Raw genomic sequence first — 22,387 nt, forward strand, 5'->3', positions numbered from 1 at the left:
TGTCCAATAAATAAGTGAGTGAATGAAATGAATGAGCTGGCATATCTCTGAGATAGGCAATGAAGGTTGCTGGACAGCTAGGGATCCATCAGATAGGGGTGGCTTTCCCTATTCGACATGTGTGGTAAAGGATTAACACTGAGGGGCCACTCCTTTCAGAGAAAGTCTGAAGGCAGAGTGTGGGCTAGAAGCACGTGGGCCCTGTCTCCTCTCTCATTTTCCCCATGTCTTTTCATACAGGTCAGGAGTTAGTTCAACACCCAGATCTTGCATCCCAGGTAAGACCCTAAGTGCCTTCTCCTTTCGCTTCTGACCCACCCCAGGCTTTCCTGCTGGGATATCTCCCAGGCAGTGATCACCGGGGCATCGAGACAATCTAAGAGAAGAAAGGCCCTCTTGGGCTAGCTGCCTGGGTTTACTTCACTGCTCCTTTTTCTCCATAGGCCTCCCCATCTGAGCCTCAGGTGGGTTCTCCACCTAAGAGCCCATGGAGAGCAGAGCCTGAGGAGGAGCAGGAGGAAGAAGAGGATGAAGATCCCTGTTCAGAGGAGTGGAAGTGGAAGTACGAAGAGGAGCAGAGGAAAGTTTCCCAGTTGGAGCAGGAGCTGCTGCGAAATACGGAAGAGCGTAAGGCTCAATCTGCAGCTTATCTGGGCCTGGAGAGCCAGATTCAAGAACAGGTTCGGGAGCTGGGGCTCCTCCTATCACAAGAGCCCGGAACTCCGGGAGACCTGCGCTCTAGTCTCCGGCCTGGAGGAGATGGCATGGAGCAGGGTTGTACCCTCGACCTGCTGGCTAAGTGCGTACAAGAGCTAAAGAAGCAGCAACAGTCAGCAGCCGCAGCTGCAGCAAAGCCAGTATTAGCTTCCAAGAAGGCTGAGGATTCAGCTGGAGGGGTGATCCAGTATGACGCCCATGGAAGGTCCCAACCAGAACAGGAGCCACCCCACAGCCCAAGGTCTGAGACCATTGGGAGATCCACAGGACAGCAACCGACCGCCAGTGGTGGGCAGGCCCTCAGCCCTGATCACACTGACCAACTGCATGCTGGCCAGAAGCCGAGGCCCCAGGCCCCAGGGGCTGAACCAACAGGCACAGTGGCTGAACCACTGCACACAGCAGCCATGAACCAGCTCCTGCTACAGCTGAGGGAGGAACTGGCTGCGGTGTGGCGAGAAAAGGATGCAGCCCGGGGGGCTTTATCAAGACCAGACCTGGAGGGAGCTGTGGGGACGTCCCGGGCTGAGGCTGCAGCAGCAGCCTGGGAGAAGATGGAGGCCAGGTTGGAGCAGGTGCTGGTGAGGCTGGATCGGGCAAAAGCAGGATTACAGATGAAACCTGAGGCCCCTGCCCAGGAGCCCAGAGAGGGATCCCCAAAGGCAGGCCCAGGGGCCATCACCAAAGAGGGTGAAGGGAAGGAGGAAGGGACTCCTGGGGCCTGGGGAGAGCCTGTAGGGATGCCTGGAGGGGAACAGATGCCAGGAGGCCGCCTGGCGGAGGGACAGCTGGAGAAGGAGGTGTCAGCACTGAGGCTGAGCGACAGTAACTTGCTGCAGGAGTTGGGGGAGCTGGGCCAGGAGCGGCAGTGGTTGCAGGGGGAGCTGCCGTCCCTGAGCCAGCGGCTACAACGGGAGTGCATGCCCAAGCCAGAGGCGCAGGTCCAGCTACAGCGGCAGTGTGTGCCCAAGCCAGAGGTGCAGGTCCAGCTACAGCAGTTGCAGTGGAGCATGGGGCTGCTGACAGATGAACTGGCCCTGGAGAAGGAGGCCACCGAGAAGTTGCGGAAGCGCCTGGCCTCCCAGAGCAGAGGCCTCCGGGGACTGTGGGACTGCCTGCCCCCAGACTTGGTGGGCAGGGGGAGCGCACGGTGCCCAGCGGCCGATCGCCTGGAGGAGCTGCAGGCCTGCGTCAGCGCCCTGGTGGCCAGGCACCGCGAGGCCCAGCAGGTGCTGGCTCAGCTAGAAGAGGAAAACCAGCAGCTGCGGGGCTTCCCTGCCCGATGTGGGGAACCGGGCGCCTCCTCAGAGGCCTCAGCGTCCCCCCAAGTTGAAGCTCTGGAGCAAGACCTGGGGAAGCTGGAGGAAGAGCTGCGGGCGGTTCAGGCCACGATGAGCGGGAAGAGCCAGGAGATCAGGAAGCTGAAGCAGCTGCTCTACCAAGCCACGGAGGAAGTGGCTGAGCTGAGGGCCCGGGAGGCGGCCGGTCTGCAGCAGCACGAGCAAACTCGGGGCTCACTGGTGGCCCAGGCCCGGGCTTGGGGCCGGGAGCTAAAGGCCCTGCTGGAAAAGTATAATACGGCCTGCAGGGAGATGGGACGGCTGCGGGAGGCGGTGGCCGAGGAGCGGCGCAGGAGCGGGGACCTGGCCGCGCGTGCGGCGGGGCAGGAGCGCCAGGCCAGCGAGCTGCGCGGGCGGTCCGAGCAGTTGGAGAAAACGGCGGAGCTGCTGAAAGAGAAGGTGGAGCATCTCATCGGGGCTGGCCGGGACAAGGAGGCCAAGGTGAGCAGACCGGGTAGCCGAAGGGAGCATCAGGGCAGGTTTGTGTGTTTAGGATTGGCTGACCGGAATCTATCTTTGGTTCGTCCGATTAATACCCCAAACAGAACACCAGTCATTTGCAAGGACTGCAATATGTTCTCCTGGGTCTGAGGGGGTCTGGGATTGAGATTGGAGGTGAGGTAAGTTATAAATACAAGAGAGAAGGGGGTTTAGGTATTAGAATTTGGGACGCAGGGTTCAGAAGCAGTGTGGTCAGGGCTACCACCATTGGGGTACTATGGTTTAATCGGCATTTTGACTTAGGTAATGTATTAGCCTGCGAAGACAGCGGATGCTGTGGTGAGTCGCTGTGGTTTTGCTAGGGTTCTGAGGAGGTGCCTGGGCTAGGGGTTGCTGACGGGTTAAGAGAAGTAGACTAGACTGTAGTTCCTTTCTCCCCTCCCACTTCAGTCAGAGTGGGCTCTACAAAAGATTTCCATTGGCAAAGAGGGTGCCAATGCAGAGAAAAACAAAAGTTTGAAAACCATTGTGTTAGATACCCGAGTTTCCTAATGATTGCTCCAAAGGTGAATGAATATAAGTCTACAGGCTTCCAACAGACATGTTTTACAAATTCAAAAACATCAATTTACAAATGAATTTAGTAATTGTAGAACTACCTGTGCAGTGCGTGAATTCAGACTTATCAAAGTTTGTGTACATGATCAAATTTGGAAGGATTAAAAAATATAGGGAATATATATTTTACAGACTATAAAGGACATAAAAATAGAAGGAATGTTATACAGAATAGGAATCAGTGTGGGGTGGGGCTAATTAAAGAAAGGAATTTTCTGTTGGTGTTGAAGGGGAAGATAAAAGTAGACAAATGAGCAAAAAAAATAGTGTAGTGGGCTCCGAACTGAGGTTGTCTGCATTTGAATTTCAATTTCAAAACGAACTGATTGGGAATTCCCTGGCGGTCCAGTGGTTAGGACTCCTGGCTTCCACTGCAGGTGGCCTGGGTTTGATCCCTGGTCGGGGAACTAAGATCCCACAAGCTGCACGGTGTGGCCAAAAAAAAAAAAAACAAAAAAACCAAAACTGATTGATCTTGGGTGAGTTATCTAAGCCTCAGTTTTCTCATCTATAAAATGCGGATAATAACAGAGTTGTTGTGAGGATTACATTAAATAAGACATTATATTTAAAATAGGACAATTTTTGGTAAATGGCTGGTACTCAGTAGAAGTTAGCTAGTTTTATTATTCCTACTACCACTATTCCTATTACTGCTGGTTATCACCTCAGTCTCACAAACCACAGAAACTCATCTCCATTTCCCTCAGTGGTCAGTAGGTCAAAGTAGGTCAGGATCCAGTACAGAGTTAAGAGTGTGTCCCATGAATTCAAAGAGATCTTGGTTCAAATTATGATTTCATCACTTATTAGCTGTATGATTTTGACAAATTACTTAACTCAGCCACCTTATCTACAAAATGTGAATAATAATACTTCCCTCAGAGAAGGATTGTTCTTCTCAGAACAGAAGAAGAGCTGTTTTGAGTATTAAGTGGGACAATGTGTGTAAAAGTATCTGGCAGATATTAACTACCCAATAAAAGGAAACTCACCTTGACTTTGGGTGGTGTTGGGGTGGGAAATGACTGGGGCCTCATTGGTTCCTTTTCTTTCCTTTGACCTCAGATCAAGGAATTGTTGAAGAAGCTGGAGCAGCTTTCAGAGGAGATTCTAGTAGTTCGGGGAGAAAATGCTCACCTTGCCCGACAGCTGCAGGTATGTCTGGCTCTCGGAGGAATGGACACTGCTAGAGAAGAGGGTGCACAGTGGAAGTGATGTACCTGTGGGAGAGATTCTGGGGATTCCAGAGGCCTGGCTAGGCAGTGGTCTAGGCTGAGCCAGTGATGGGCCAAGGGAGCCTACCTGGCACAGCTGAGCACTTCACTTCATTGTTCCTCATGCTTGGGGGATGAGGGTGAGTGTGAGAGGCTGGGCACATGACTTCCCATTGATGCTCACTCCCAGGATTCCCAGAAGAACCACGAAGAGATCATCTCCACCTATAGAAATCATCTGCTGAATGCCGCTCAGGTGAGCCTGGGGACAGGTAGAGGCAGAGAGCTGGCCAGGGGGCATTGCATTTGGCATCCCTTCTCTTACCTGCACAGACTCGTCTCTCAGGAAGCTGGACTTTAGATGTCCCAGTACCAGGTTTCTGGATATCATTAGGCAGACTGAGAGAAGTTATGCATGAATGTGAGGGGGAGAGGTGTTTGCCCCTCCTTTTCAATTCCCTGATTGACTGTAAGGCTTTTTCCTGTCCCCTACGCCACTTCTCAGCGTCCTCCTGAGCCAGCTTATCCCTCGCCAAGGAAGAAGAGGTGGGTGGCTCGTTCCTTTATTAGGAACAATAATAACTACAAAGAATCGAACACTTATTGTGTACCCGGTGCTTTGCTCCATAGTCACAGTTGTAACCTTCACAGCAGTTCTAAAAAGATTATCTTCCTTGTGAAGATTAGGAAACAGCTATTGAGAAGTCAGTAGTATAAGTGAGGGCACGTAGTTAGTAAGTAGCATCCTACTCTACCATAGAAACTCTCCCTTTCCTGTCTCTCTCATTTCCTTTTCTTCATCTCCTTTTGTTTCTTTCATGCTGCCTACAGGGCTACATGGAACAGGATGTGTACAGTATCCTACTGCGAATCCTCAGCATCCAGGAGGAGTGAGGCATCCTGTGCCCTGAAGAATATGGGATCTCTCTGTTGTGAGTTGTGGTCTGAGGGTGATGAGGGAAGGAACTTGGGAGAAAGGAGGCTTAAGGATAGAAACTGGAGTCTCCTTTTGCCCCATGTGGTAGCTGACACTAGGGAGTCCTGTGGGGCATAGAGCGTTTGAAGTGAGGTCAATTGAGAAGATATGATATGGGGAATCACTGGGTGGAGTCAGGAATCAGTGAGCAGGTAGACTGAAGGGGTCTGACTTATGAGATGGAGACAGAAAAGAGGAGTTGAATGACTCTCCTAAGGTCTGGGGTAGAGAGATGCCAGTGAAAGATGAGTGATGGTGGGATAGTGGTGCACAGTTGTTTCCTAGTGTGGGACTCTACAGATTCCAGAATCTCTCCTTCACTCCCACACCATTCATTCAAAGTGTAGTCATCCTCCATCCTTCTCCCTGCCCCTATGCAGGCAGCCACCTTCTCCAGTCCAGATAGATGAGGATCATCTTTAGCATCTTGGCATGGGTGGGAGGAGACAGAGGGTATAGAAGTGTGTGCATTTCATCCTTGAATTTCTTCTTTCAGGGAATAGAGCATCCCTGGTTGCCAGAGCCTCCAACAGGCTGTGGCGGGTGGTGGGTTGGCCACTACGGGTGTGTGGGTGGGGCTTCACCTGACGTTATGGACCCCAGACCTGAGAACCTGAACCTTGGACTCAGCGTGGATGAGATCAGAGGAGGTGTGGATGGAAGCCAGCTCTGTGGAGAATAAAGCAGGAGGCAGGATGATATTGGGTGTCGTTTTTTCTGCCTAAAGGGGCATGGGGGAAGGAATCTTTTTCATTCCTTTTTGATCACAAATGGCCCCATAAGTTAGCTGCTTTCACACTTTGATTATGATCCATAGTAACAAATACATTTTACATCCTGTGTGTACATACCTGAAATAATATTTACCCTTACTATTTCTATTCTGTTCTATATTCCATCAAAAAATATTGGTTACAATACATCCACTAATGGGTCAAGACCCAGTTTGAAAAACAGCATTCTCACAGTTTGAAAAACAGCCCTCTGTAAAAATGGAGATTGACATTCTTCCTTTCTCTTTCTCAAATCTGCTTCTTACTGACTGACACACCTCTAATCTTTTTTCTCTACCTTGGGACTCCTCAGTCCACTATCTTTTTTAAGAAGGATAGATGGAGAGACCTAGATTTTCTTCAAGATGTACAATCTAAAATATTCTATCGGGCTTCCCTGGTGGCGTAGTGGTTGAGAGTCCGCCTGCCGATGCAGGGGACGTGGATTCGTGCTCCGGTCCGGGAAGATCCCACATGCCACGGAGCGGCTGGGCCCCTTGAGCCATGGCCGCTGAGCCTGCGCGTCCGGAGCCTGTGCTCCGCAACGGGAGAGGCCGCAACAGTGAGAGGCCCGCGTACCGCAAAAAAAAAAAAAAAAAAAAAAATTCTATCGTGTTAAACCATGTGTCTAGATTTGAGGTGCATGGTCTTATGTAGTCAGTGTTCTTTGCCCCAGGTGCAAAGAGGGATGAAAAGTCTGATTTCTGGAAGAGGGAAGAAAGGATACTCAGCTTTGGCTTCTTGCCCCCAGTTCTGTTCTCAGACTGAAAAAGTGTATCTCTCTGGTCCACTTCCCCTGGGTCTCCTCCCCTTCCTGCCTCTTCACCAGCCAGATTGCTAGGTGAGAGTGAGGCAACTGAGTTCTTCCAAAATCTGGAATTGCTGTTTGGTGGCCGCCGCACTGATCCCTCCCAGTTCCTTCTCGCAGCCCCCCACCCCCCCGCTGGGTTATGCTGGGTCAGGCAGCAGCGGTTTGGCAGTGGAGACTGACTGGGCTGAGAGAATAGTGGGGAGGGGCCGTCGTGGAAGACAGGGGGCCACTGGAGGGCTGCAGAGCCTCGCTCCAGGGTCTGGCCAGGAAAAGAGCAGCTATGTAGCTTAGGTCCTAAAGAAGATGAGGGTCAGCTTCGGGGTTTATGTGGATGGGCACAAGACTGCTTTAAGGTTGGGAGAATGAAGAGAGGAGGAATTGATGGGGAAAAAGAAGGGTGCAGCTGCCAGAAGAGCATCAAAATGTCCAAGTCATTTCTATTAAGGGGAACAGAACCTCTCTTTTCCTTTCTACCCTTAGAGTTACCAAAGAATAGAAAAGGACTGTTACATTCCTTATTATATATGCAGTGTGGGGTGGGAAGAATGAAGAAACTGCTGAGAAAAGGGTCCAGAGAGGGGGAGATCATTTTGCTAAGTTCAAGTATGAGTCAGGAAACAGCTCTGGTAATGGAAGCCAGGCCCTTGGCTTCCTCTGGAGCTCCTGGAAGCTGATCCCAGGATGGCTGAGCTGTGGGAATGGTCAGTGATGTTAATGATAACACAGAAGTGGAACCTTCTCCAGCCCCTGGTCTTCCTAAACAATCTCCCTCTATACAACCCCATAAACTGTTACCCCAACACCCCCAAGCCCTGAAATTTTCCTTGATTTCATAAATAAATCTTTCTTTCTCAAAGTAACTCTAGTCTTAATGTTCCCCTCTTTCCTCCTGGGCTGTCTCTTCAAGTCGGACTTCAGTAGGGACTTACTGCTCCTGCTTCACTTCCCCTTCGTGCTCCAGGCTTCAGATGTGAGTGCATGCGTGAGAGGAGGTGAAGCTCGGTGAGCCATGATGCAGTTCAGACCATGTTTTTGAATGCCCTCGATCTGAAACTTGGTTCTGATTTGCAGGTTCCCTCCTTTGTCTGGTAACATTACTTTATTAAACTGATATTTAAAAGGCCTACTAAGTGCCAGGCACTGGGGATAGAGAGAGCTTGCAGGCAGGATCAGACTCAGGCGCCCTGGTTGCTAGTTTTATGTTATCCTGTAGGGATGCTAGAACTTATAACTGCAATTAACTCTTTTTTTTTTTTCCTTGTGAATTTGTTTTTATTGGGATATAGGGGATGGGTTGCGAAATATCTCCATGGGTTATGCCCCATCAGAGAAATGTCCATTCTAATCTCCCTGGAATAGCTTTTGGAACTTTTTCTTGGAGCTTCTGCTCTTGCTATCAGCAGTCTCTTTAGGTCCACTGCTGAGCGGCTCCTCCTTGGAAGAGAATTTCCTCTTTTTCTTGGGGACTCAAATTAACTATTAAAGGAGATCCCTCCTTTATGAAGTCACTAGGAATCAAGGTGAGGTTGATTTTTTTTTCTTTACATTTTTACAGCTTTATTTGGGTATAACTGACATACAATAAGCTGCATGTAAAGGGTACAGTTCGATAAATTTTGACATATGTATACACCCATAAAACCATCACACCATCAAGATGATGAACATATCCATCACTCCCACAGAGTTCCCCCATCTCTCTCTCTTTTTTTAATCTTCCCTCTTCTCCTTCCCCTGAAAATTCTAGAAGATACAAGCTAGTCCATAGTAACTTTTGATATCGAGGACTTAACAGAACAAAAAATGAGCTCAGGGGGCTTCCCTGGTGGCACAGTTGTTGAGAGTCCACCTCCCGATGCAGGGGACGCGGGTTCATGCCCTGGTCCGGGAAGATCCCACCTGCCGTGGAGCGGCTGGGTCCGTGAGCCATGGCCGCTGAGCCTGCGCGTCCGGAGCCTGTGCTCCTCAACGGGAGAGGCCACAACAGTGAGAGGCCCGCGTACCGCAAAAAAAAAAAAAAAAAAAAAAAAAAAAGAGCTCAGGGCCTGATGAAGATTCAAGTGTTGGAGGGAGCAGTTGGGATTTAGAACCAAATACCGGAGCTTGAGGTTCCACCATTGCTGGCAGCAAGGAAAGAACCTGAGTGTCAGGAGAGGGCAGACATCCTCCCTAGGGACAAAATCCACAAAGTAGTTGGGTATGGTCCAGTTCAACAGGTACCTGGGGATGTTGGTATGCTGGCACCTTCAGTCTTACAGCTGTGGGGTCTCATGGGAAGGATTATACTGAAGGTTTAAGCTAAATGAGAGGATTACTCATATAATTTATTAAAGCACTCTTTTTGTATGCCAATTATTGGTTTAACCATCTTGCTGCTGCTAGACTGAGAACTCCTGCAAGGATTTTATGTCCTCACCACCTAACAATCTTTGAACAGCATTCAAATATTTATTGAACAAATGACATTATCACTTAGGTCCCAGCCGACTAAGTATAAAATGCTATGAATTTTTCCAGTACCTAGTTTGGGTAAACTGCTCTCACGTTGGTACTTTCAAGGGACCTGCCTGCGAGTGATTAGCTTAGTTGAGAATGGGGCCTCTGGAAGGTCTACAGCTTTGGAGGAAGGAGAGCAGGCAGTTCAGAGTGGCAGAAGGGTGCCCTTTTGGGGTGAGAAAACCTCCCCTCTGTTCACTTTCAGCTACTTCAAAGCTGTGGGGTCTCTGGTGACAGTGTATTTGAGGTAGGGGGTAGGGGACCACAGGCAAAGTTAGGGTTTAGGTACACTTTGGATTTTAGCAGCCCATGTTTTCTTACCCTTAGGGAGAGAGACTCTAAGTAGGAACCTCTTTATGCGATCAGATTCCAGTTCCACACCATCTTATTTGCACCATTCTTCCACCTCAAGCGCATACGCGACTTTGCAAGGGTCACAGCGGTAGTGAGAATGGGAGATAAAAGAACTTCTCTCCTGATCCACTCACTAGAGGAGTTAATCCCTCCCGGCCAGGCTCTGAGTCCCTGCCCCTCCCGTCTCAGGCTCCGCCCCCTCCCCACTTCTCCCGCGGTCCTGGCGGGCTTACCCAGGAGGGGGGCGGCCCCAGCCCCAGCGCTGGGCCGGGCGGAGCTCCCGCCCAGGCGGAGCTGCGGCTGCAGCGTCCAGCTGCCGGACCGACCTCCAGCCGGGCAGACTGCGGGAGCGGCGCCGGGCCCCCTCCCCCCACGTCTCCAGCCCACCCTCTGAGCCTCCCGAGCCCCCTCCCCGCTCCCTGCAACTGTGCTGGTAAGTCCCACTCTCCGCACCAAACTTTTTTGCTGCCGAGTTTGAGTCCTACCGCCGGACCACGAGATACAATGTAATTGGGGGGGAGGGGGTGAATTGAGAATAGAATGAACTCTTCACGACACCATAGCCTCTCTAAAATGGATCAGATCTCCCCCATTTCCCGAATTAGTAGAACTCTTGAATTTAGATGGTTAAACTTGTAGATAAGGAGCTGAGGGTATTTCCTCCAACTTCGCTACCCCCTCCCCCATTTCTCTGAGATTTAGCCCTTCCCGATACTTTCTCTCCATATTCCAAGTATCTTTGGCTCCCTAAAAGCTCATCCCTTCTCAACCCCGGCGTGGCAAAGCCCCCTCCCCCAGGTGCTTCGGGTCCACCTCCTTTCCCATGCCCCCTGGGACCCCGCGATCCTTCGGGCGGTACACTCCCTCCGGGTCTACCGGTCTGGCACACCGGCCAAAGACGTGCAGGGGCTGGGTTCGGCTGTGGAGGGAGGGGCTGAGGCTGGGTCCAAAACCCGGCGGGCGGGGCCGGGAAGGGGAGGTGTAGGGGGCCGGACTGGGCGGAGCAGGCGGCATTTGCGGCCGGCGCCGGGGTGGAGAGTTGTGCGCCGGTCCCTGGGCCTGAGCTCGGGCTCGGGCTCGGGCGCCTGCGATGTCTCAAGATGGCGGAGCTGGGCGAATTAAAGGTACCGGCCCCCTCCCCCATCCCCATCGGGACTGAGCCCGGCTGTACGCCGAGTCCGGGAAGCGACCGAGACTGGGTGCTGAGGGCTCGGGTGGGGGCCGGAGACGTGGCGGGGACTGGCTGCCGGGGATGGTGAGAAGTGCCTGTGGGCGACGAAGGGGCTGCGGCGGGGCTCCGGGGGCGGGGCCGCGGGGCAGATATAGGGGTGGGGCCGAGGGGAATTGCCGCAGTTGGGGGCCGAGGCGCAGGGGGCGGGGACGCGGGGTAGAAGTCGGATTTGGTAGTAGGGGCAGATGTAGGAGTTGGGCCAGGAGGAAAAGCTGCTGTAGAGGCAAAGGGGGCGAGTCGATCAAGGGCCAGAGATGCGACAGTAGGGGGCAGATGTTGGATGTGACTGGGGGGCAGATTACGGGTAGGCTCCTCGGGGGAAAGGCGCTGAGAGGATAGAGGCTTTGGGGCTGCTATTGGGATCTGAGCCTTGGGAAGTACCAGTAGGCGGCTGAGATCTAGGGGGCGGGGCTGTGCGGGGCTAGATCGAGGGGTGGGGCAGAAGCATCCTGGAGGCTGAGAAGAAGGTCCTGCCTTAGTGAGTCGGTATCTTTGGGCAGAGGAGTGAAACTATGGGATAGAAAGGGAGAAGTTCTTGACAAAGCTAGTGGAGAAATAAAGGCAGGACGGAGGAAATTAGGATGGGGAGAAAGGTAGAGGAGCAAGTTTTTAATCATATTCCTCAAAAGGGGCCCAAAGCCATAATGTCTCCTGTGAGGGGAAGAATTGTGAAGGGCTAGGAAGGCCTGCCCGTGGCAGGGTCTCCTAGAGATTCATAGAAGTGAGTCCTTTAAAGAGAGAGCTTACCACTACCAGAGACTTGAGGATAACCATATCCGAGGACATCTCACAGAACCTTTAAAAACCATGGGGTTCATCCCCCTGTCTCCTGGCTTTATTCTGCCTTTTGAAATGGAGCCATTTTCTTGGGAGGGCCTGAGGTCTAGTTACTGGGTCTAGCTGCCTAGGAGAGCATGCAATTCTGCACCCTGGCTCAGGGGCTGCTCACCTTCTCCTCACCCTCCCAGGGCCTCTGTTTAGAGCTTCCCTCTTCCCTCTTCCACCCCTGTGGAGGAGGGGGAGGATCACTTATTTTCTCTGGGTAGGAGAGAAGCAGGATATTAGTTCCTGGCAGATGGAGTAAATGGGTAAACAGGAAGGATACCTGGATTTCACAATTCGCTGTTAACCTCTCACCCCAAGTTTTGGTCCTGTTTCTCTCCCACAGAAATAGGACTGAGGGGAGGTGGTTATGTAAATGACACTGAGAAAGGATTTGGGGGAGTTATGAGCATTGAACCCTGACCTGAAAACCCTGGCCACAAAAGCTTCAGAGGGTTGGGGAAAATAGCTGAGGTAGATCGAGGTGTTGGGAGGGGTGGGCCGTGGGGCACAATCCTCCAGCCACCTGGCCCCTTTCTTCTCTATGGGGCTGTCTGGCCTGAATCCTCTTCTCCCCCCTCCTTCTCCCTGTCTCCTATCCTCTTCCCAGGAGCTGGGATGGATCTGAGTGTCTGAGAAAGAGCAGGAGAGGAGATAAGCAGCTTACAGGAGGGTCCAGGCTCACCGCAGGGATGGAGGGAAAAGGCTGTAGTGGACTGAGAGGTGTGCTTTGGGGTGGCATGCTGTCTGCACCCTGCCCTCACCTGTTAAACTGCCAGGCACAGGGAGATAGGGCTGCTCAAGCCTGGGGGGCAGTGGTGAGGTGATCTGAGGGTTGCTAAAATGCGACCTAGATGTCCGTTTGGCCAGCTTCGCTGTCTGGCAGTAATCCACTGGCTGCAAAGCACCTTTCTGATTAGTGCTGGAGGGAAAGTGCATTGCCCACCTACTAGCTCAGCCCCAGTGTCTTTGGCAGGACAGCCCTGTGCAAGGTAGGATTCTCACGCTTCTCTGGTCTCCACAGCACATGGTGATGAGTTTCCGGGTGTCTGAGCTCCAGGTGCTCCTCGGCTTCGCTGGCCGGAACAAGAGTGGACGGAAGCACGAGCTCCTGGCCAAGGCCCTGCACCTCCTCAAGTCCAGCTGTGCCCCCAGCGTCCAGATGAAGATCAAAGAGCTTTACCGCCGACGCTTTCCCCGGAAGACCCTGGGGCCCTCCGATCTTTCTCTGCTCTCTCTGCCCCCTGGCACCCCTCCTGTAGGCTCTCCTGGTCCTCTAGCTCCCATCCCCCCAGCCCTCTTGGCCCCTGGCACCCTGCTGGGCCCCAAGCGTGAAGTGGACATGCACCCCCCTCTGCCCCAGCCTGTGCACCCTGATGTCACCATGAAACCATTGCCCTTCTATGAAATCTACGGGGAGCTCATCCGGCCCACCACCCTTGGTATGGCTCTTTGTGATCCCTGGGTCTTCCTGGACTCCATGCCTCTTTCCCAAGCCTTTCTTAGGCTTTAGTCCTGTGGGATCAGCACCCTGGAATAGGGGCAACTTCTGTGGCTGCCTGTGCATGGGCTTGGGAATAACTGCCCCTTTGTGTCCTCAGCATCCACTTCTAGCCAGCGGTTTGAGGAAGCGCACTTCACCTTTGCCCTCACTCCCCAGCAAGTGCAGCAGATTCTCACATCCAGGTACATCTCTTTCAGTCGTCCTGCCTCATCCTTGGGTGGTTACCCTTAGACTCTGCTCTCTGACTTTCTTCTCTTCTGCCCTGCCCTCCTTCCTCTCCATCCTCCTGCACCTGCTTTGTCCCTCATTCTCTTGTATGTCCCTTCTCTATTCTCTGGACATCTAACTTTCTGTGTCTCTTTTCACCCCTGCCCTTCAGGGGCCACATACTGACATCTCTCCTCCCTCCCTCTTCCAGAGAGGTTCTGCCAGGAGCGAAATGTGATTATACCATACAGGTGCAGCTAAGGTGAGTTGATTCTCCCTCCCCTCAGGGCTCCCACTGAGGGTGGGAATGAAGTAAGGGTATGACGGTTACTATTAGGAGGTTACTATTAGGACATGCTCTGCCATGTCCACCCCAGCCCTAGGATTCTTGTTTGGAAGCTCAAGGCTACAGATATCCATGACTGATTTTCTGAGGTTGCCTGCCTCTCTCTGCAAGAACTGCCTCCCACCCTTTCATCTTCTCTCATCTCTTACCAGGTTTTGTCTCTGTGAGACCAGCTGCCCCCAAGAGGATTACTTCCCCCCCAACCTCTTTGTCAAGGTCAATGGGAAACTGTGCCCCCTGCCGGTAAATGCTCTTCCCTTCTTCTGGCAGTAACCCCTTCCCTGTTTTAGTTCCTAAATGTTACATCTTTTATGAAAGAGACATGCCTGACATAGTAGGTGCTCACTTTACTGACTGAATCAATATAATCTAGAGAGTACCAAGATAGGGCTGAACAAGGGTTCTCTCAGAACCCAGAGGGGGGATATTAGTTCAACTCAAAGGTTCAGGAAAGATTCTCAGAAGTGATGACCCTAGAGCTGAGGGTTGGAAGAAGTGGGGTATCCCTACTCTTCCTCTTCAAGAACTCAGTGAGCAGGTTTCTATTTATCTGGTCAGTGAGTAAGTTATCCTTTTTCCCCAGGAATGAACCCTGCTGCCAACCCTAGAGAGTGCCCCAGTTTTTTGTCACTGAATGGGCCCCCGTCTCACTCATCTCAGTGAGGGACCTAAGACAAGGTGTCTTAACCAGGCCCTCCCTCCCTCCCTCCCCCAGGGTTACCTTCCCCCTACCAAGAATGGGGCTGAGCCCAAGAGGCCCAGCCGCCCCATCAACATCACACCCCTGGCTCGACTCTCGGCCACTGTTCCCAACACCATCGTGGTCAACTGGTCATCTGAGTTTGGACGGGTGAGCGTGGCTGAGGCTGGGGGCCTGGAGAAGCCTGCAGGGAGTGAGAGGGAATCATCCAGTGCATTGGGCTGGGGAAACATCTTTCTCTTCGTGGGTCTCTCTGCATTAACTTGCTGTCTCTGGCCCTCATGTGACAAGGTGGGGGGCTGCTGGTGGTGGTGGTGGTAGTGGTGTACGAAGCAGAGGCTGATTGTCTCCCCCCGCACCTCCAAGTAGAATTACTCCTTGTCTGTGTACCTGGTGAGGCAGCTGACCGCAGGAACCCTTCTACAAAAACTCAGAGCAAAGGGCATCCGGAACCCAGACCATTCCCGGGCACTGAGTGAGTAACATCCCGTCCCTCTTCTCTCTGACCAGTATCCAATTCTTCCTGGCCCTCGAGCCTTTACAGTTAAAACTCATACCCCTCTTAGGACAACTTACTTCACCTCTCACATGAACCCCAACCCGTGCCGTACCCCTGTTACCAATCTTTGTGGTTGAAAAGTGGGGCCACTTCAGGCATTGACACCCTTGCATTCCCAGTTATACATCTGCTTTGCACCTCGCAGACCTTAACTCCAGCCCTGTTGGAATTTGGGTTCTCCAGACTAGAAAGTGTCTTTAAGTATCATCAACACTAACCCTCTTGTGCTGCTTCAATTCCCTCTAGGTCATCTCTGCCACAGTGTCACCCAGCTGTATTTAAGCATCTTCAGGGATGGGGAAATCTCTCCCCGCCACCTAGCCTTCGTAATGCAGATCCCAGACCACCCCCATGTGACATCCCATTGGCCCCCAAAGGCGCTCTACCCAGCCGCCTCTCAGCCAGAGCCATCTGCTTCTGGCCTCACCACCTCCCGGGCTTCTCTCCAGCCTTGCTGACCCCATGGCTCTGGCCCCACTCTTGTTTCAGTCAAGGAGAAGCTGACCGCTGACCCGGACAGTGAGGTGGCCACTACAAGTCTCCGGGTGTCACTCATGTGCCCGGTGGGTACAAGGGAGAAGAGAAGGGGGAGGAGTGGTGGGTTAAACCTCTAGACTCAGATGAGGGTTCCTAGGGCTATTAGAGTGAGGCTCTCTGGGACATGGGGACTCTGACCAGAGAACTCGTCTCTCCTCAGCTAGGGAAGATGCGCTTGACTGTCCCTTGTCGGGCCCTCACCTGCGCCCACCTGCAGAGCTTCGATGCTGCCCTTTATCTACAGATGAATGAGAAGAAGCCAACGTGGACATGTCCTGTGTGTGATAAGAAGGCTCCCTATGAATCTCTTATCATTGATGGGTAGGGCTGTTCTGCATTCAGCTTCCTTTTACCTAGGACATCCACTAGGACTGGCCCCTGCCCCCATATATAAATATATATCTGTAACTTACTTTCCCTCCCAACTTTTAACATACCTGTCTCTTTTATATAAATATTACCTATCTATTTATCTATCTCTCCCTCCAACATTGAGGACTTCACTACACACCGTACTGAGTACTTTGCATGCCTTATCTCATTGAGTCCTATGAGATGCCAGTAACCCTGTGAGATAGGTACGGTCATTACAGGTGAGGAAGCTGAGACCTAGTATCTTGCTCAAAGTTACAGTGTTAGTAAGTGGCAGAGCCAGTGTATCAAACTGTTACATCAAACAATTACCTGACCTCTTACTGAACATAGCAATAAAGTTCTTTTGATCTAGCGACTCCTAACCTGCTTCCAGAGCCTACATTATGGTTCTTGTTCCCAGTGCCTCTTTTTTTTTTTTTTTTTTTTTTTGGCGGTACGCGGGCCTCTCACTGCTGTGGCCTCTCCTGTTGCGGAGCACAGGCTCTGGAAACGCAGGCTCAGCGGCCACGGCTCACGGGCCCAGCCACTCCGCGGCATGTGGGATCTTCCCAGACCGGGGCACGAACCCACCCGTGTCCCCTGCATCGGCAGGCGGACTCTCAACCACTGCGCCACCAGGGAAGCCCCCAGTGCCTCTTTTTGAGGTAGCTTATAGAGTTCTGTTATTTCTGCTCCTTCTGTTTTGTTCCTAGTACTACATGGAACACGTGCTTAGAATGTATTTATTTTAAAACTCAGCATTTAAAATTTTCAAAGCTCTTTTATGCACCTTACTTTATTTGATTCCAACAACTCAGAGAGGTCAGGAGGGTGGATAACATCCCTAATTTACAGGTGAGGAAACTGAGGTTCAGGAAGGTGAGTCCCAGAACTCCCTGGCTACTGTTGCAGCCATCTCCCAGCCACATGAATTCCTCTCTCTCCCCTCCCCTAGTTTATTCATGGAGATTCTTAATTCCTGCTCGGATTGTGATGAGATCCAGTTCATGGAAGATGGATCCTGGTGCCCAATGAAACCCAAGAAGGAGGCATCTGAGGTTTGCCCCCCGCCAGGGTATGGGCTGGATGGTGAGTGACCCCCTGTCCCCCAGTTGAGCTAAGTCTTGTATGGCCTCTTCTCTGAGACACAGTCTTCTTACCAACCACAGGCCTCCAGTATAGCCCAGTCCAAGAGGGCAATCCATCAGAGAATAAGAAGAAGGTTGAAGTTATTGACTTGACAATAGAAAGCTCATCAGACGAGGAGGACCTGCCCCCGACGAAGAAGCACTGTCCTGTCACTTCAGCTGCTATCCCAGCTCTACCTGGAAGCAAAGGGTATGAAGAAATAGGCTGAATCTATAGCAGAAGAGAGAGGAAGAAGTCAGGAACGCTTTCTGATCACTGGGCAAACTCGGGGGCAGAGAGGGGACTTGAGAGGCTGAGCTGCGTGAGGACACCTGTGATTCCTTCTGTCTCCTCACAGAGTCCTGACATCTGGTCACCAGCCATCTTCGGTGCTACGGAGCCCTGCTATGGGCACGCTGGGCGGGGATTTCCTGTCCAGTCTCCCACTACATGAGTACCCACCTGCCTTCCCACTGGGGGCTGATATACAAGGTATGACACTGATCACAAGGTGGGGCCGTGCACTGCCATATCCTCCCCCAAACTAGCTCACAACCCTTGCTCCTTTTCAGCGCTTTTTGGCTGTTTTGCAAAGGGCCACAATCCAAGGAACTTCTTTGATATTGTGTGTGTGTGTGTGTGTGTGCGTGCGTGTGTGTGTGTGTGTGTGGTGAAGGGGTCAGATAGGAGGTTGATTTTAATTTTTCTTCTCCTACCAGGTTTAGATTTATTTTCTTTCCTTCAGACTGAGAGTCAGGTAAGTGGTCCCTTCTCCATCTCAGATTGCTGAAGCCTCCTTTCTAGGTACTGATGGGCCCCCTTACTCTCTCATTTTCCCCGGGGACCTTAATGTGCTTCTCCATAAAGGAAGGAAACTGCGGTACAGGCAGTTTATTTCCCTCCTAGGCCCCACTGGGATTTCTTCGGATTCTCACCCATGTCTTCCTCTGTCCTCTGTTACTTACTGTTCTGTCTCCAGAGTTTTTAGTGTAGTTCTGTGCCTGTCTGCTCACCCCTCCCCACCCCCCCCAAACCCATGTGCACTTGAGCACCATGACTGCCCCAGCCGGACATTCCACACATTTCAGACGCCCACAGGGCCGAGAATCTAGCAAGCTGGTGGGGCTGTCTCCAGGCAGGGAAGAGGGGTGGGGTGTGGGGAAGTAGGGGAAGGAGTCAGAGGGAGGCTCTCCTGCTTCTCAGAGAATACTTTGGGATCCTGAGGGGTTTATTTATCCCATATGATATTTCTGAGATGAGTGACTGGGAGGCGGTTTGTAAAGTCAGGATAAAATCTTAAACCATGCTCTTGATTCCTCCCAGCACTATGGTCCGTCCGTCATCACCTCGCTAGACGAACAGGATGCCCTGGGCCACTTCTTCCAGTACCGAGGAACCCCTTCCCACTTCCTGGGCCCGCTAGGCCCCACGTTGGGGAGCTCTCACCGCAGCACCACTCCGGCACCCCCTCCTGGCCGTGTCAGTAGCATTGTGGCCCCTGGGGGAAACTTAAGGGAGGGGCATGGAGGACCCCTGCCCTCAGGTCCCTCGTTGACTGGCTGTCGGTCAGACATCATTTCCCTGGACTGAGTCCCCTGGATCATGGAGCCTTCACCGCCTCGCAACACTGAGCAAGTATGCTGTGGAGTCTGGAACCCTGGCCCCTCTGACCCATCAGAAGGGCTTTGGTCAAGGCCAGAAAGATCTTCATGGACACCTGTTTTTGGCCTTATCTCTGCCTGACAAGGCTAGCACCCAAAGGGTTAATATTTAACCTCTTTTAAAGGACATTTGGGGTCTGTTTTTGGAAATGTTCTTTGATGTCCAGCCCATTCCTTTGGGTCTGTTAACCTAGGCAGTGGGAGGCAAATGGGATGGGATGTGAGTTGGGGAAAGGGCTGAATCCTCAGCCTTGACTGTCTAAAGCCTCGTGGGGAAGGGGCCCTTCTCGTGTCCCCCAGATGCCCTCTCTTCCCATTCCCCAAAGCCGGCTGTGTTCCTTCCCCATATCCATTGTCTCTTCACGTCCATTCCGTTCTCTTTGGCCAAACAGACAGCTGGAGTAACTGAGATAGGCAGACACATGGACAGAGAACTCTATTTTGGGTTGCATATTTTTTGTGTGTAAACAAGAAAAACCAAAATACTCCAAAGATGACTTTCCCTGCCTCCTGCTTCCCAGTGTGACTGAGGAGGAGATAAGGCCTTAGCCCTGATCCCCAGGGGTTTGGGAGAAGGGCCTGGCCAATCGCCTGGGTCTCTCTATTTATATATTTAAGTAAGTTCACAATGATGCTTATGCTGACCAGCCTGGAGCCTGAGCTTCTAAAGGCCCATGGCCCTGTGGTTAGGTCTGGCTCATTCTGCACCTTTCCTGGGAGGTGGGAGCACCCTTGTGCTCTCTCCAGTCTCCCTTTTCAGGCTCCTCTAGGGCCTAGGATCTATGTTGTAATTTTACTTTCTATTCCCACAGTTGTAGCAAAGTTCTTACCCATAATAAAGGTTGTGGATGTTCTGTGAGTGTCACGGAGGTGGGCTGGGGAGGGGATTAAGCACTTTGCTTTCCAGATCCCTGGTTTGTGGGGGGTGGGATGGGCCACGTTCTGTTCTTCCCTTGCAGGCCCTGGGTCCGAGTGAGCTCCACTTCCACATGGTAGGGGTGTCACACTGAGGATTTCCAAGGGCAGTTCTTTCTTCCTTTCTTTCCCCCACACCCATAAAAACACTAGACCATTCAGCCCAACACTGTGGAGTCCTTAAGTCCTTCCTCATCCTTACCTGCCCAGATGCTGTAGCCAGAGCCTGAGGGCAAACTTGGTCCCAGTGCTGACCCTCTCTTTGCTATCTGCCGTGGCTGGGGTCGTCCGCAGCAGTGTGGACGTGGGCAAGACCAGAGGTCGAGCTCCTCCATTCTCTTCTAGTTCCACCGCACTGCAGAACGACAGCTCCTGTCTGGGCTGTGCCTTGTGGCTTAGCCCACTTCCGTATCCATAAGGTCATCTGATCCTCCCAACCACCACAGGAGAGGGGTGGGTGGGTGTTAACCTCATTTTACAGAAAGAAGAGTTAAATGACTTGCCCTCATGAGAGAGTGGGACTGAAACCCAGGTCTTCAGTGCTAGCCAGTTGGACAGGAACCCTTGGAGTATCATGGGCAATATCTTTGATCTCATGTGCTCTCTTCATTATCAGTTGACCCACTCCCTCCCTAAATCTCCCCCACAGCACAAAATTTCCTCTGAACTTCTCAGTGTGTATGTGTTGGTGTGTTGGAGGGTTAGGGAGAAGCTCCTACTTACAGGACAGAAGGCGGTAGGTCCTGGGGAAGATGTCTGGGTGTCTCTGTCCCATCCTCTGTGGCAGCCACCGCAGCTGCTACATCTGGTCCCAGCCACATAAGGGCGCTCACCTCTCTTGGGTTTGGTTGGATCCGGGCCTGGAGCCAGACATGTTGATCCCTTAGTCATGGCCTCTCTCAGAAGACCTGTTCTGGATCACAGCCCACCCACAGGTGGAGTGGAGAGACTTGGGGCAGGGACAAGGGGAGAGGCTACTGGATTTCTTGGTTATCTCTGACCTTCCCTCTCCCCCTCCTTAGTCATAGTCGGAACCAGTCTGTTTGGTTGTCCTAAGCCGCATTTTCTTCCTCTACTGCCAGCCCTACCTGTAGCTGCTGCTGTGACTCCTGGGAAATGACAAGTAGATAGAGAATGATGTGATGGTATTTGGGGAGACCCCAGCTCAGCCTAGGAGGGTAGGCAGACTAAGAGAGAAGAAAACAAAAATGAGAACTTCCTGTCCCTTTTTGGGGCTTTGTAAATGCAGCTGAGGAAGTGGAGAGTAGAAGTGGTGGAGAAGGGACATGGGTAAGGGTCGTGGGCTTGGGAACTCCAGACCACCCACACTCCATCGGGTCCCATGTGGTCAAGGCAAGTGTGGCTGTTCTCTGGGCTTTGGTGGGTTAGAAGCTGTTAAGGGCTCCCAGGTCCCTGTCTCACCTCCCATAACCCCAGAGGGACCCCAGAGAACTGGCCCTGGGGCAGCTGTAGTCCACTCTCCTCCCAAAGCTCTCGAAGTCCTCCGTCCAGCAGCTGGGAGTGAGGGGGCAAGAGGTCAGAGAGGCCACCGCCTGACTCCTCCAAGTCCTGTGTTTGCCCTTCCCTCAGCCCACACCCAAGGTGGTCCCTCCTTCAGGGCGGGGTGCAGGTTGGGTCAGTGGATTGGCTACCTCTTCATCAGGCTCCACGTGCCCACCTGCAACAACAGTGGGACCAGCAGGTGAATGGTGGTGTTCCTGGTCAGGGACACTCACTCACTGTTTACACCGCCCCCTCCTCCAGTGGGCACAGATGCAGTTGTAGCCCCTTGTGATTATGGGACCTGTTGATACCACATTTCTGGGCCTACTTCTCTGTCATTCTGAGACTGGGAATAGCACTGTTGGGTAAAGGGCAGATTTCTTTCCTGGACTTAGGGCCTTGCCCTCAGACCGCTCACCTGGGGGTACCCAGAGGTTGGGGGAAACGTTGAGAGTTTGTGTCCTTCGGGTCAGCAAGACAGTCTGATCGCTGGACTGCAGAACGACCGCCACAGCCAGATCCACACCTCGATTCGTGGGCAGCTCGGCCCCAGGAGCCCTGGGCTGCTGATCCAGGGCCGAAAAAGGGCAGAAAGGGGGTCGCTGGGGGGAGGGAGCCGCTGGGGTTAATATCTCAGAAGCGAGGCGTGGCTTTCAAAAACTGGGCGACACCCCGATGGGGAAAGAGGCCACGGCAGGCGACTGGCCCCCAGGCCTCTCGCCTCCAGCCCCCACCCGATCCCAGTCCCTACCTTCGGCCCTTCACCCCCCGCCCCCGCCCCGTGCGCCCCCGTCTCCGGACCTGGAGCGGAAGCCTGGCGGAGGCGCCTGGGAACGGCCTGTCCGAGAGGACGAGTTCTCCCCGCTTGAAGCCGCAGTACGTGGGCCACGGCCCGAGCCCCGGCCCGGCGCCCAGGAGGCCACACACGCTCTGCGCGAAGCTCACCGACTCCGGCCGTCCGGACAGGAGAAGCACCCTCGCCGCCGCCATAACGCGGCTCTGGGGTCTCTGCGGCCCACTCCGCGCCCTCTAGTGGCCCAGCGGGCTTCCCCTCGGAGCCTTCCGCCGGGTGGGAAGGAAGCCCGGCTTCCGGGACTTCCCCCGGGAAATTTAGGCAAGACACTTGGGGATGAACCAGGGGTGTGATAGGTAAATGACAAAGGGGAACAACTCTAAA

At 52.8% G+C, this 22,387-nt stretch overlaps 3 protein-coding genes across 6 annotated transcripts in view; 2 read left to right on the top strand and 1 right to left on the bottom strand.

Annotated features, from left to right (window-relative positions):
- ANKRD35 (ankyrin repeat domain 35) overlaps window positions 1-5,997 on the top strand; it is a 19,917-nt gene extending 13,920 nt beyond the window's left edge. Inside the window, exons 10-15 of the mRNA XM_082671575.1 lie at window positions 241-278; window positions 444-2,498; window positions 4,185-4,274; window positions 4,524-4,589; window positions 5,165-5,265; window positions 5,806-5,997. Coding sequence (XP_082527701.1) covers window positions 241-278; window positions 444-2,498; window positions 4,185-4,274; window positions 4,524-4,589; window positions 5,165-5,227 — 2,312 coding nt within the window. The 3' untranslated portion in view covers window positions 5,228-5,265; window positions 5,806-5,997. The remainder of the gene's footprint in view (window positions 1-240; window positions 279-443; window positions 2,499-4,184; window positions 4,275-4,523; window positions 4,590-5,164; window positions 5,266-5,805) is intronic.
- Window positions 5,998-10,156: 4,159 nt separating this feature from the next.
- Window positions 10,157-19,652, top strand: PIAS3 (protein inhibitor of activated STAT 3). 2 transcript variants are annotated; one of them, XM_082648858.1, is made up of 14 exons: window positions 10,157-10,176; window positions 12,821-13,238; window positions 13,398-13,482; window positions 13,719-13,769; window positions 14,006-14,096; window positions 14,569-14,703; window positions 14,923-15,028; window positions 15,602-15,675; window positions 15,810-15,970; window positions 16,959-17,092; window positions 17,173-17,341; window positions 17,490-17,623; window positions 17,851-17,888; window positions 18,455-19,652. In XM_082648858.1, exons 2-14 carry the CDS (start codon window positions 12,824-12,826, stop codon window positions 18,719-18,721), a joined length of 1,860 nt encoding a protein of 619 aa, XP_082504984.1. In that variant the 5' UTR covers window positions 10,157-10,176; window positions 12,821-12,823; the 3' UTR covers window positions 18,722-19,652. The 2 variants fall into 2 exon arrangements, with proteins under 2 accessions (XP_082504984.1, XP_082504983.1); XM_082648857.1 differs by lacking the exon at window positions 10,157-10,176 and adding an exon at window positions 10,812-10,867.
- Window positions 17,098-22,297, bottom strand: NUDT17 (nudix hydrolase 17). 3 transcript variants are annotated; one of them, XM_082648882.1, is made up of 8 exons: window positions 22,156-22,297; window positions 21,629-21,812; window positions 21,360-21,385; window positions 21,130-21,222; window positions 20,796-20,894; window positions 20,431-20,567; window positions 19,910-20,062; window positions 17,098-17,328 (listed from the first exon to the last, which is right to left on the bottom strand). In XM_082648882.1, the coding sequence occupies exons 1-8, from the start codon at window positions 22,198-22,200 to the stop codon at window positions 17,325-17,327; spliced, it is 741 nt and encodes a 246-aa protein (XP_082505008.1). In that variant the 5' UTR covers window positions 22,201-22,297; the 3' UTR covers window positions 17,098-17,324. The 3 variants fall into 3 exon arrangements, with proteins under 3 accessions (XP_082505008.1, XP_082505007.1, XP_082505006.1); XM_082648881.1 differs by having other exon boundaries at window positions 21,629-21,776; window positions 22,012-22,297; XM_082648880.1 differs by having other exon boundaries at window positions 22,012-22,293.
- Between the last annotated feature and the right edge of the window lie 90 nt (window positions 22,298-22,387).

The sequence above is a fragment of the Grampus griseus genome (genome assembly GCF_964374135.1).
Source record: "Grampus griseus genome assembly, chromosome: 1".
Taxonomy (NCBI): domain Eukaryota; kingdom Metazoa; phylum Chordata; class Mammalia; order Artiodactyla; family Delphinidae; genus Grampus; species Grampus griseus.

Coding starts and splice junctions, on each gene's coding strand:
- PIAS3 (XM_082648857.1), top strand. CDS start 10,844: ATGGCGGAGCTGGGCGAATTAAAG. Junction 15,971..16,958: donor GAATCTCTTATCATTGATGG/GTAGGGCTGTTC, acceptor CCCCTCCCCTAG/TTTATTCATGGAGATTCTTA. Junction 17,889..18,454: donor TCCTTCAGACTGAGAGTCAG/GTAAGTGGTCCC, acceptor GATTCCTCCCAG/CACTATGGTCCGTCCGTCAT.
- NUDT17 (XM_082648880.1), bottom strand. CDS start 22,200: ATGGCGGCGGCGAGGGTGCTTCTCCTGTCCGGACGGCCGGAGTCGGTG. Junction 21,813..22,011: donor CCGCCAGGCTTCCGCTCCAG/GTCCGGAGACGG, acceptor CCCTCCCCCCAG/CGACCCCCTTTCTGCCCTTT. Junction 21,223..21,359: donor ACGTGGAGCCTGATGAAGAG/GTAGCCAATCCA, acceptor CCTCACTCCCAG/CTGCTGGACGGAGGACTTCG.